Source organism: Prosopis cineraria, unplaced genomic scaffold, assembly GCF_029017545.1.
Source record: "Prosopis cineraria cultivar Desert tree isolate PC_DT_omini unplaced genomic scaffold, ASM2901754v1 PC3, whole genome shotgun sequence".
Lineage (NCBI taxonomy): Eukaryota > Viridiplantae > Streptophyta > Magnoliopsida > Fabales > Fabaceae > Prosopis > Prosopis cineraria.
Genome location: NW_026555334.1, coordinates 8383665 through 8396390, shown reverse-complemented (window position 1 = coordinate 8396390; position 12726 = coordinate 8383665). Strand labels below are relative to the sequence as shown.

At 31.9% G+C, this 12726-nt stretch overlaps 2 protein-coding genes across 6 annotated transcripts; one reads left to right on the top strand and one right to left on the bottom strand.

Moving 5' to 3' along the window:
• Positions 1-3078: 3078 nt before the first annotated feature.
• LOC129305352 (chaperone protein dnaJ 20, chloroplastic-like) lies at positions 3079-3588 on the top strand. Its single transcript, XM_054945405.1, has one exon. It carries the CDS (start codon positions 3079-3081, stop codon positions 3586-3588), a length of 510 nt encoding a protein of 169 aa, XP_054801380.1.
• Positions 3589-4008: 420 nt separating this feature from the next.
• On the bottom strand, positions 4009-8893 carry LOC129306929 (high affinity sulfate transporter 2-like). 5 transcript variants are annotated; one of them, XM_054947748.1, is made up of 14 exons: positions 8798-8893; positions 8112-8488; positions 7968-8016; positions 7387-7591; positions 6954-7128; positions 6784-6849; positions 6588-6701; positions 6393-6509; positions 6184-6310; positions 5808-6094; positions 5303-5493; positions 5112-5197; positions 4954-5030; positions 4009-4323 (listed from the first exon to the last, which is right to left on the bottom strand). In XM_054947748.1, the coding sequence occupies exons 2-14, from the start codon at positions 8454-8456 to the stop codon at positions 4183-4185; spliced, it is 1980 nt and encodes a 659-aa protein (XP_054803723.1). In that variant the 5' UTR covers positions 8457-8488; positions 8798-8893; the 3' UTR covers positions 4009-4182. The 5 variants fall into 5 exon arrangements, with proteins under 5 accessions (XP_054803723.1, XP_054803721.1, XP_054803722.1 ...); XM_054947746.1 differs by having other exon boundaries at positions 8112-8462; positions 8766-8842; XM_054947747.1 differs by having other exon boundaries at positions 8766-8820.
• Positions 8894-12726: the final 3833 nt, after the last annotated feature.

Below are 12726 nucleotides of genomic sequence, written 5' to 3'. Positions count from 1 at the left end.
AAAAGTTGGGTTTTAAAGATTAACAATTTTTTTATGAATGAATAAGTCATGTTCATACATTTAAAAGTGATTGTTTGGATATGAACAATAATATGTCTATGATCAACTATAGCCCATAAAATGTTTGAAAAATAAATTTATAACATGCATACATACATACATATATACATATATATGATTTAGCATAATATTGATAAACTATCAATATTAAAGAAACAAATTGTTAAAAAATTAAACAAATTGGGTTTAAAAAATTGACAACTATTTTATGTAAGAATATGTTTACATATTTATAAGTGATTGTTTGGATATAAATAATAGCATGTCTATGATTAACAGCAACTCATTTTAATGTTTGAAAACAAAAACTATAACATATATACATATATAGACAATATTTTGTAATATATTATTAGATTGTTTTGGTAGTTCAATAATTAACTATCTTTTACAACACTAAGGGATCAAGGGTTCAAATCCTCCCTTTGCCCTCTTTGACCAGATTTGACTGCAGGCCAGAGCTTTGGCCACCAACGATGGTGGCCTGCCTGCTTGCTATGAAGCTCTGATGGATGGCACGATGGCTCAAGTGGCCAGTGATGGTGAAATTGTTTTTTTTTAAAGCAAGGGTATTTATGACATTTCAATAAAAAATTTAATTGCATGAAGGGCCCTTGGGCTTGTAAAGGAATTTCAAATTCCCTTCATGTAGTTAAATTATTTTTTAAGTCCTTAAATGGGATTCTTTGTACTTATATTTAATGTTCAATCATATTTTAAATGTAAATATTTAACATAAGGATACATACATGCAATAAAAAAGATGTGTGTGTGTGTGTGGGAGGGGGGGAATCATATCCAAGAAACTTTCAAGAAAATTATTCGCAAAAAAAGATTGATATGCAATGAATTATTGTTAAAATAAAAATGTGACTTTTTTTTAAATGGGATCATTGTTAGTCTTTGTCTGTAAATAATATCCTTGAGAGATCCTTGAATGTAAGTGTGTGTGTGTGTGTGTGTGTGTGTGTGTGTGGGTGTGTGTGGGTGTGTAATTATAGTGTTGGGTGGGATATGAGTAGATGTCCATGATGATGATTTAAACTTTCCTAATGTAATTGGAAAAAGAAAAAAGAGAAAGAAACATAACACAATTATTTTTATGGTGGACCATCTTCATAGTCTTCATCCACACAATTCTACTTCTTGTTTTTAATGGCGCTCAAAAGGAAAGGCAATTGATTGAACACCTCAGATTTTAAGTTTTATGTAATTTTTTTACTGTAAAAGAAATTCAAATAAGGAATAACATAATATTTTAATTTTTTTAAAAAACACAAGTAAAAAGTTTGTAAAAAGAATGATTTTCCTAACTTTTATAGGTATATTGCTTGATGATAATAACCTAGTATTTTGGTCTTTAAAAAACTTAAATGTTTTGTAAATAATAACTTTTTAAAATATTTCCCTTTTTGTATAATCAATAAATAAATATATTTTTAATGATATATTTATTGAGAAAATAAAATATTATTCATATTTAAAAAGTAGATTATATTTTTTATTATGCAAGGGAGATTGAGTTTTTTTTTTTTTTTATCAATACCTCAAGAGTCATCCCATTCTTACCAGCGAAGGAGAAGTATTACTGTTATATATAATATCAATAATAAATAAATACATGCAAATTGCCAAATTGGAGAGTATCAGTCAAAGTAGGTGAGCCATTAGCCTGTAAGTAGGTGGCATGTGATTTTTGGCCAAAAATAAACAAGAAGGTTAGGTGGTATGATTTGTCAAAACACTTGTGCAATGAATATTGATGATAATTGATAATTATTGACTTTTTGCCAAAATTATAACAAACTTTATAACTCAAACAAGTGATTATATTGATACTTAAAAATTTCTAGCAACAAGAATTTTACAGCGATAATGAAATTGAAAGCCATCCTTTATGAGATCTATAAGCTAAACTTCTTACCAACTAAACTAGATTAACATGAACTTGCAAAACATCATGTGATATAAGATGGTGATAAAAAAATAGTGTACATTCTTAATTACTTGATGGATTGGTTGGGAAGTAGTCTGAATTTTTTCCCCCTTCATTAGAATGTGGGTGTGTGTGTTTGTGTGTGTAAAGTTATATATGTGTGATATATTCATAGGTCCATAGAAAAAAAAAAAAGATGATAAGTATAATAAAAATATAAATTTATCTCAAAATTATGTATTTACTTATGTATTTATCTCTCTCTCTCAAATTATTAGAGACTCAAAATCCTTTTAACACTAGGTTATATTCTTTTCAATCATACCTATAAATACATAAAAAAAAGTACTCTTTTCATCTTAAATTATAAGATATTTTTTAAAAAAATCTTATATATTAATAAAACTCATTAAATACACTTTACAATTTTACTTTTCAAAACAAAAATATAAGCTTTTAAAAATGTCCTTCATTTAATATTTTATTAATAAAAGAATATTGAAACGAGATAATACATAGGAATGATAATATTAAAAAAATATCATTAATAAAATTTTATTTTTATCAGAATACTTTTTATTTTAGAGACATTAATTTTTTTTTAAAGTGTCGTATAATTTAAAATAAAAAAAATATTTAGTAAGATGAATAGATGGATATAAACTATAAAATTTACAAACAAAAAATAAATACTGTCAAATAAAGATAAGCAAGCTGAGGAAGCGATGTAACTAACACCAGACAAACCTAATTTATTTAATTAGCGAAAAACCCAAGTCGTGGTCGGAATGATTCAACACGTGAACATTTTATTTTCTGAGAAGGTGGCTTCCTTAAATAAATTAATCATAAATTTAATATGTTAAAAATAAAGATGCTCACCAAAACCTGTTCAAACTTCAAACGAGCCTACATTCAAATCATCTAGTTGACTATTCTCTTCTTGTACATATATTATATATACACACACTCACTCACACCATGATCTTCCGCTTTCATTAAAGCTTCAATATTTTTCAGTTTTAGAATACACACACACACTCTTCTCCCCAAAAACGATTCAAACTCAACAAAATCCAACCATGAATCTTTCATCCTCAGCCTTATCATCATCTTCAGTTCTTCCACTGTCAAACAAACGGCTATCATTATCATCAAGGCCAGCGAGGGTTTCTGTGATTTCATGTTCTTCTAATTCAAGTACCACCATGAAAATTGGCGGCAAAACCAGCTGCAACTTCTACAAGCTTCTTTCTCTGAGCTCCGAGGCGGCAACCATGACCGAGATCAAGCAGGCTTACAAGTCCATGGCGCTCCGGTACCACCCCGACGTGTGCCGGGACGCCGCCGCAAAGGAGGAGTGGACGAGGGTGTTCGTTCAGCTCAATGCTGCGTATGAGACGCTGTCGAACCCACAGCTCCGTGAAGAGTATGACTACAAGGTTCTAGGATTGAGGAGGGCGGCGGCGGCGGCGGCGGCGAGTCTTGAGATCAGTGATGAAATCAGGTTGAGAAAGAGTCGGTGTGAGGGACAGAAGAGACGGTCTAACAAAAGTTCCTTGAGAACTCAGAGAATGAAACATCGCAATTGATTCATTTCTTACCACAGATTGTTATTTTTTTTAATCGCAGATAACTTAAATCTTGATAATTACCTGTAATTATGATTCATCTGTTTGATACATAATTCTCAATATATATATATATATATATATTCAAGGGCATGAACTACATCTCAATCCTTACATTCAGTGCTTCACTTTGGAACAAGTCAATCCTAATTTTGTTTAACCTTTGCAATTCATAGTCTCCATAATTCTTTAATTTTATAAATTACAAGCACTGAATTATATTGAGTTAAAGCTCAAGAACTAAGTCAATTCATTTCCTATAATGCGATGATAACTGTCGTTAGGTGGTTGAGATACTCTCGAGAACAAACTAAAAGCACAATACCGCATAGAATCAAATTTAAAAAGAAAAAAAGGCCATATCTAAAGGATAAAGAAAACTGACATAATAGATCAAAATGACCATTATTATACACTGCAGCTTTCTTTTAATACTGCGTTTTTTTATATGTATATGTATATCTTCAATGCTACAACTGAAACAACTTCTTTCCCCTTGTAATTTCTTTAATTGAAGTTGATCACAAGTTAAAGGTAGCTAAGGTGGCCTGAGAATTAGGGCAATTCAATGGTTGGACCAAAGGTAGCAACAGCATCAGCCACTGTAAGAAAAATCTTATCTTCCCCAATTAAGTCTGTCAGTTTTGATGCATGCAGCTTCTCCATCACTACCGTCCCAGGGTTTGCCAACACGAGCTGTGAAAAATATCCACACAGACACGCAGACAATAAGTATTATGAAGACCTTGAAAAGATTCCAACAACCTAACAAAATGATTCCCAATGGCGGGATGCCATAGGATCATGAAAGTCCTTCTTGTAGAGGAAAGATTGCAGATTCGATCCTGCCAGATGTTTGTGTGTATCTATCTGTAGTTGTAGTCGTCCCTAATTTTTTTAAAAAGAAAAAACTAACAAAATCATTGGTCTCAGAGTTCCAAACCCGTTTTGATACAAGTTCATTGGTTTTTCAGTTAAATTGGCTAGTTTAGTCCAATTCTAATAACACTGATCCAAATGTATCTCACAGTAGGTGGTTCATAACAACTTAAAGATATTACTTTTACCAAGCTTGGGTCATAATAGGTGGTTCATAACCATCAGGCATTTGGATCAACTGGTTAAAAAGTTGATCCAGCTTAATTAAAGATCTCGAGTTTGAGTTTTGAAAATGCAGCATCAATTAAATTTTCAATAGGAACTCTAACTCTCGAAAAGGTACTCATAAGATGCTAACTAGATTATTTTGGGTCAAAGACCTTGGATACTGGAGCGAAAGGGGAAAAAATGATATTTGTTGTAGCAGATACAAGAAGAGGAGTTTACCTGGACTTCTCTTTTCTGAAGGCTCTTGTGTAACTCTTCAAAGGCACAGATGCCACTAGTGTCAATGTCAGTCACAGCTGCAACAGTATTGTGATTCCACGAGTTAATTCCTTCAGCAAAACTATACTGAATTAATTGACTTCAAAAGAAAAACTTACGGGACATCTCAAGTATAAGATATTTTGTTCTAGGTAAGTTGTTTTCTTTCTTCTTTTCATCTTCATCGGTCAGCCATCTCAGAATTCTGCAAAGGTTGATTCAACCAGTCATGATTCCTCTATTTATCTGCTATCTTATTTTACACTGTCTTCACATTTCATATTGGAATTGAGAAATTCAAATTAATCACCTCTCCTTGATGTAGTTGGAGTTTGAAAAGTAAATTGCAGAATCAACTCTGATAATCAGTATGCCCGGAACCTGTGTTGCTTTTGGGTATTGTTGAATGTTTCTATAAACACAAGTTTCTGGAACCCTCCCAAGTACTGCTGTGCTTGGTCTTGTTACTTGTAAAAGGATCTTCGCAAAAGATATAACCACCTGCAAAAAATTTAAGAAAATACTGCATAAATATCTCAAACTAAATACAAGAGATTCTCAAGCAAAAACTTGATCTTAAACAAGTACATGTATAGGTTAAGCCAATAATAAATAGACACATGTGATGTTGGGCAAAATTGCAATGCAAAAGCTCAGTTTAAAAAACCCAGTTTAGCAAAGGCAGCCGAGCAAGCTTTCACTAAAAACTGAATTTACAAAACTGGGTTTGGAACTCCAGACTGTTATCCAAACATAGGCATAAGCTAGTGTTTCAAGATTGTCTCCCACTAAAGATGTGGCAAACATATACTTACTGCAATAAGAAGGCCAATCTCAACATTCTTGAAAAGGACACCAAGGAAGGCTCCCATGCAAGCTACAAAGTCAAATTTGTCAACCTTCCAAAGCAGAATAGCAGCTTTTATGTCCACAAGGCCTATTACGGCTGCAATGATAATGGAAGACAGTACAGCGAGTGGGGTGTACTTGAACAATGGTGTAATGAGTTCCAGAGTTAGCAACACAACAATGGACATGACAATATTTGACACAGCAGTATTACAGCCAGCCATGAAGTTCACCGCTGAGCGAGAAAAGGATCCTACATCAACACCAGAAATGCATATTAAGATGATGACTCATGACAAAACAATGTATTGTGTCGTCAGATATTGTTGAGTTCTTCCATACCTGTAGCTACATAACAAGAAGTGAGTGATCCAATAACATTCACTGTTCCTAATGCCACCATTTCTTTGTTGCCATCAAGTGAATAGTCTTTCATAGCAGCAAAAGTTCTCCCAATCGCTATAGCTTCCTAAAGTTGGAAAACCTGGCTTTGAATATCTTGCAGTGTTGTAAAAGCAAATGATTCTGTAGTTCATCAAGTATTATCTTACCGTGAGAGCTATCATACCAGACACTACACCAATCCGAATACCAGGGCTGAGATACTTTCCACTGAAGAATATTTCATTTGCTGATGTTGGGTTTACACCTTTTTTTACATGCCTCACCTGAAATACAGTAGTTTCATTATGATTTGAAGATTATTTAGCTTCAAGTGCATGACCAAATTTGGAGTTAGTACTTACAATTGATACGCCTTTTTTGTCAGCGTGAGTAATGTAGATGAAAAACGTGGACAATACAACAGAGATCAAGGGGGCAGTTGCAGACAGCCAGAAGAATTTATTGTTCTTTCTAGCCTGTCCATCACATAAAAAAACTTGATATATACTTTCAGAGGAAGAATATAGCATTATATAGAGCCATGAATGGAATTATTACCATGTGCTTGCTTCCTAGAAGGAAGATCAAGAATGATATTCCTATGGCTATAGTCTGCCAGTTCCACTGTAAAAGCAGACAATGTTACACAAAACTTGTATGTGTCTGTTGATTTTGCTTTCTTAAAAATCATGTGCCCTTTACAAATGATGGTGGGTTCAATTAATTACCCCATGGTGTGCTGTACTACAAACTGAGTGCAGGACAGAAACAATATCAGTCTTCTTGGTGAAATTGACTATTCCAAGTAGCCCTTTGAGCTGTTGCAGGCTAATAATAATGGAAGCTCCGGCCATGAATCCCACTATGGCAGCATGGGATAGGAAATCAATCAAGAAACCTAGTCTGTAATACAAGATTTCAGAAAGAATGAAAGCACAACCAGAGTTTCTGTTAAGATAATTCTGACTCTGCAAGAAACAAAACACAGTACTGAAAGCTCAAGTTTACTACTGCATTTAGTTCAGATTTTCAAGTGAAGAGGCGTGAGAGAATTATGAATCTTCACTTAACAGTTTGAATTCATGTATGAAAAAGTGGTCAAGATGTATAACCTTATACTTTTAACCACTGAGATTGTTGGACAATTATGCAGTAACATACCTGAAAATCCCTAGGGCCATTTGAGTGATTCCTGCAAAGAAGGTGGCTGTGAGAGCAAGGCGGAGATAATCATGATTCTTATAGTCACTAATCTCATCAGTGAGCATGCTTCCAAGCAAGAGGGACACAACTGCAACGGGTCCTATGGCAATATCCCTCGAGCTTCCCATGAAAGCATACACCAGCGGAGCCACAAAGCTTGAATCTGCACAAATTGATGGAAAATCCCCAAAACCAAATATTATTACTCAACTCAAGAACTAACATTTTCAAGTTTCTCAGAAGGCAAGAAAGCATAAGCAATGAGACCAACACATGACACAGGACAGTGCATGAAAAATGACCAACAAACAATATTAAAGATGAGAACTTGGATAAGATTTTATTAATGTTAACTATTAAGTTCACACAAAAAAAAATCAAAAGAAAAGAAAGAAACCCATAAAAATTTGACTACTCAGGACTGCATTACTGACTTTTCAAGATACATTCATAGACAAGTCATTATTACACCTTTTTAAAAAAAAAAAATGTTTACATGTTTTGTGGCATGAAGGGAGAAAAAGAAAAACCAAACTCACATAGTGCATATTGAGGATCCAGATTTGCAAGCTTTGCATATGCAATATCCTGTGGAGCAGCAAATGAGTTAAGTCCAAAACCAGAAACCAATGTTAAAGGTAATACTTATATGAATAACACCGTTACTAAGATGTAGTCCTTACCTGAGGAATACAGAGAGAAGCAATGGTGAGTCCAGAAACAAGATCACCTTTGAATTTATGAAAACTGTAATCTCTTCCCCATTCAAGGATTGGGAACACAGCTTGAAGTCCAAGAACAAGCTTCCTTGATCTTGGCTGGTCTTTGAAATGGCGTAAACGATGGTCAGAGAAGAAAGTCTCCCTCACTGCATCTTTGATCTCCTTTACAAGCTTCTGCTTTGGAGGAGCTCCCACCTTGTGAATATACAAGGTATCATCTCCATTCATGCCACTTGAAGCATTATTACTTCCCATTTCGTCCATTGCCTTCACTTTCGCATGCTCGTCCCTAAAATGACAACTCATGGATCCCTGAGATGGCTACTATCAGTACTGGCCTGAAAATCAAACAGATATTATGCAGAAAAGTGAATCATGTCAATAGAGCTCTCTTTTATACCCTGTCAACTTCTTTAGAAGCTACAAAGTCTCCACATTTTGTTATATGAAGTTGGTGATTTCAAGAATGTTCTTTTTATCGAACACTAAACTAACATGAATGCAGATGAAGATATAGAAGAAGATGAATAAATAAGCTGTGCGAAATATGAACTTCAGGATTGCATGGTACAGGAATCATGTGGTGTCAGTGTCATGGAGGTAACGGATACGAACATGAGATGAATGAAATGAGGACGGTGAGATACCGAAAGGTTGAGAAGCAGAGAACCAAGGAAGTTGCATTCTTATGTGAGAAAGCGAGTGCTTATATAGTGATAGAAATGGCAACTGCTGGCTGGCAATGTCAAATAGGTAGTGTAAGTGACACACACACACACACTATATGACATGGTTTGACCTTGTGAAAGAAACTAGATTCAAAGTCATAGACTACTGATTTCAAGAACAAACAACGTACATTTGGATATGTAATTGTTTAGGGTTTGATATTGCAGTATAAACAAGGGTGACTAGATTCAACCAATTTTGTTAGGACCTATCAGGTATTTGAACTTGTCGAGCCATTGATTTACAAAGTTGTGGTTGGATTGGCCTCAATTAAAATAATATTGTTAAATAGTACATGTGCAAAAAATAACTTGGACAATATTTATCTATATATTATCGTACATGCCTAAATATGTCTAGTAATATTTGTTCATATTAGTCTCATACATGTCAAGCCACTACAAACTCATACATGCCCAACTTAAAACAATATTTATTATCCAATATAAATCACCAAAATCATCAAGTATGCCATATTAGTTATCCAACCAAGCTAGTATAAGCTTCCATAATTAACCAAAACCACTAATAAATTATCATATATATAACATTGAAAGAAAAAAACCAACCAAAAGACAAATAAAAATATAAAATAATAGTTTTTTATTATTGATTTAAAAAAAATGTTTAGGTTGATTTCAACCGATTTACTTTTTGGCTAGTTTTTAAAAATTGTGGACCGGATATATGGCCAATTCTTGGTCCAACTGATCTAATCCGGTTCTGATAACACGGGTAAAAAACGATAAAACAAGATATTGAGAAGGATTGGAAACCAAAAAGAGAAGAAGAATTTGAATTTCACCTTGCCTAGCCAGATACAAATTTTGTGGAAAGAATGGGATATTTCTTGTTGTCTTCTCACATTGTTTTAATATTATCAGTATTGGTATTAGTATTATCATAATTGTAATTGTCAATCTCTATTTACTAAAGAACAGGCATTTTCAGTGGCTCAAATGATTTAGGCTAAATTAGTAAATAGGAGAAGAAGTGGGATTTACATGAAGCCGGTCAGGATTGAGTCCAGGTTCACAAGATGCTTGTTCAACGGATGTGGCTACCTGATTTGTAATCTAATGTTGGGATTGCAACGAACAAAGGCAAGAAAGGAGAACAAATACTTTTTTGGTTTTTAAATTGAACAAGTATTTGATTTAAAAAAAAATTCTACACATTTGGATTAATTTAATTAAAAACAAGCATTTAATTAAAAAAATCTAAGTATATACTCCCTCTATTCAATATTATAAAGTCACCAATTTTAATCAAATCACATTCTTAATAAATAAATTAACTATTTTTAAACTTACACACTCTTTTCATGTTTGTCTTTATTTAATAAAACGTCTCAATCAGAAAACATTATTAATTACACCCCTTAATTAAAGTTATTTGTACAAAATCTCATTAAATATTACACCTTGAAAGATACAATATATTTTATATTTTTTAACATATCACCTTAAAAAAATGCCTTATATTTTTTAAAAGGAGTGATCACTTTTTTTTTCAAATAATAATAGATTAAGACTAGTGAAAGACAATGGGCAATAACAAGAATACAGTATATAATATCTCTCTTTTTTTTTCAAGAAAGAAAAAAAGATTGTTTTCTATAAATGTTATAACCATCCTTGATGTCTAACATTTTCTTGAGAAATTTTAGCGCATGAAGGAATTAATGGAGCCCATAAACTTGTATTGATTCATTGTGAAGTAGGAAGAGTAGGGAAAAGAACGTCTTTTTGGCTTTACAAAATCTGGAACTATGAAGCCTTTTGACTTTATATAATTTCATGGTTACCAATTACCATCCATGGTTGGGTTGGTAAGATGTGTGGAGGAGGAGGAAGACTTTTTGTCTACTAACTTTATAGACTTTGATTGAAAAAGAAAAGGAAGCAGAGAAGTACCATCCAAAGTGTTTGTGAGAATCTTTATAATCTGATATACAACTGAAACCAGGTCTCTTACTTTATATAAAATTTAAAAAAAATAAGTCATATTATTTATAACTTATGAATAATATAATTTGTTAGATTTTTTTTTAATATTGTATGCTCATGATAATATATTTTTTTTTTATGAAAAATTAGATGAAGGTCATGCATTGCTCAAAATCTAAAAAATAAGTTACAATTTTCATAACTTATTGATAGAATAACTTGTTGGAGCTTTTATATTTGATAGATTGATTTATTTGATTTTATGTGAATGATTTATATGATGCCTTGCTTGGGGTTGCTTGGCATGGAGAAAGTCAGGAGGGGAAATACAACTTTTTTTTTTTGGATGAAGAGGGAAAATAAAACTTTATTTTCAGAAAAATTAATGATATATCGAAAACATAATTAATGATATATCGAAAAATTAGAAACCCTATTTTCTATAGAACTTGGAGAGTAACTTCTAAGTAAAATTTTGGGAGACTTTTAATAATTTTCAAAAAATATTTTTAATAATTAAACTTACTAAATTTAAAACAAGAATTTTGTATTATTAGGGTTAAAAATTAGTTGACAACATTCTAGTTAACCAAGATTTAATCTATGACTCACAAAGTTACAGGTTCAGATTTGGTTGCTAATATGGTAATCTTATTGATAGAGGATAGGAATCTAAAGGCATATCTTGAACTTGATAAATTTTTGAAACCTAGCTCACCTATAATCTTTGTTCTTAAAAAAAGAATTGAAAAATAGTTTATTTGTTTTTTAAAAAAGTAAATTTAACTCCATGATAAATATAGCATTAGACAAGCAACAACATGCATAAACTTCCTAAAAAGTTAATTTTCCAGAAAGTATACTTGTTGATAATTAACTTCTCAAAAAGTATGAGTAGTTTAACCAAATGACTCTAATCCAATTCACCTTGGAATTTTTTTCGCAATATATAAAAAATTGTCCAGTTTAATTTCAATTCTTCCCCCATTGTCTCTTAAAAATTTATTTATTTATTAATTATTAATTAATTAGAGGTGAAGTTACTTTTTAAAAAAATACAATAGTATGTTTTGGTACTTTGATTACATTTTATTTTTTATTTCCTATAATTTTATTTTGTTGTTGTTAGTCCCTTTAGTTTAATCCCTTCACAACACTGTTTCTCATAATTTTAAAAATACATATTCTCTCTATTCAAAAATGTAAAATATTTTTAACCGAATATCACCCTCAATAAGTAATTACCTACTTTCTAACTAATTTTATCTTTTCATATTTACCCTTATTAGCACCCTACAATAAATATAAAGTTATTATCAATATGGACACTTTAAAAAAAAGGTAGTGATTATATCTTTAAAGACTAAAAATGTCTTACATTTTTAGACATCTAACTCTTCAAAAATGCCTTATATTTTTAAACGGAGGAAGTATAAAGGTCATGAGTTAATATCGACAAAGTTAATTTTGTTAATGTGTACTTAATCTCACCAGCGTCCCATATTCCGTTTAGGCCATATATATAATATATATATATATATATATAAACAATCCCCTTGCCTTTAATTTTATTTTAATCACACCTAATATATTCATCATTTCTATATTAGCATAATTTATCATGTCAACAAAAATGTTAGCAGAGTCCTAATAAAATTAACTTCATTAATGCTAATTCATGATTTTTATGTGAATTTAAAATTATAGAGATTGATGTTGCAAAATAATCAAACTAAAAAGACTATGAACAACAAACAAAACATAATCAAAGTACAAGGATTTATTGTTTTATTTTTTCTGCTTTAAACCATAACAAGTCTCATGAAAGCGCGAGTAAAATATTAAAAAAACATCACAAGAGAAACGCATGATTGGAAGATGCACAGTGATTAAACAGT

Excerpts from the sequence above, each read along its gene's own strand:
- LOC129306929 (XM_054947746.1), bottom strand. The coding sequence starts at position 8,834 with ATGCAACTTCCTTGGTTCTCTGCTTCTCAACCTTTCGGTATCTCACCG. Across the intron at positions 7,592-7,967 it reads GGATCCTCAATATGCACTAT|ATTCAAGCTTTGTGGCTCCG; the intron begins GTGAGTTTGGTT and ends CAATTTGTGCAG. Across the intron at positions 6,510-6,587 it reads ACAAAAAAGGCGTATCAATT|GTGAGGCATGTAAAAAAAGG; the intron begins GTAAGTACTAAC and ends ACTGTATTTCAG.
- LOC129305352 (XM_054945405.1), top strand. The coding sequence starts at position 3,079 with ATGAATCTTTCATCCTCAGCCTTATCATCATCTTCAGTTCTTCCACTG.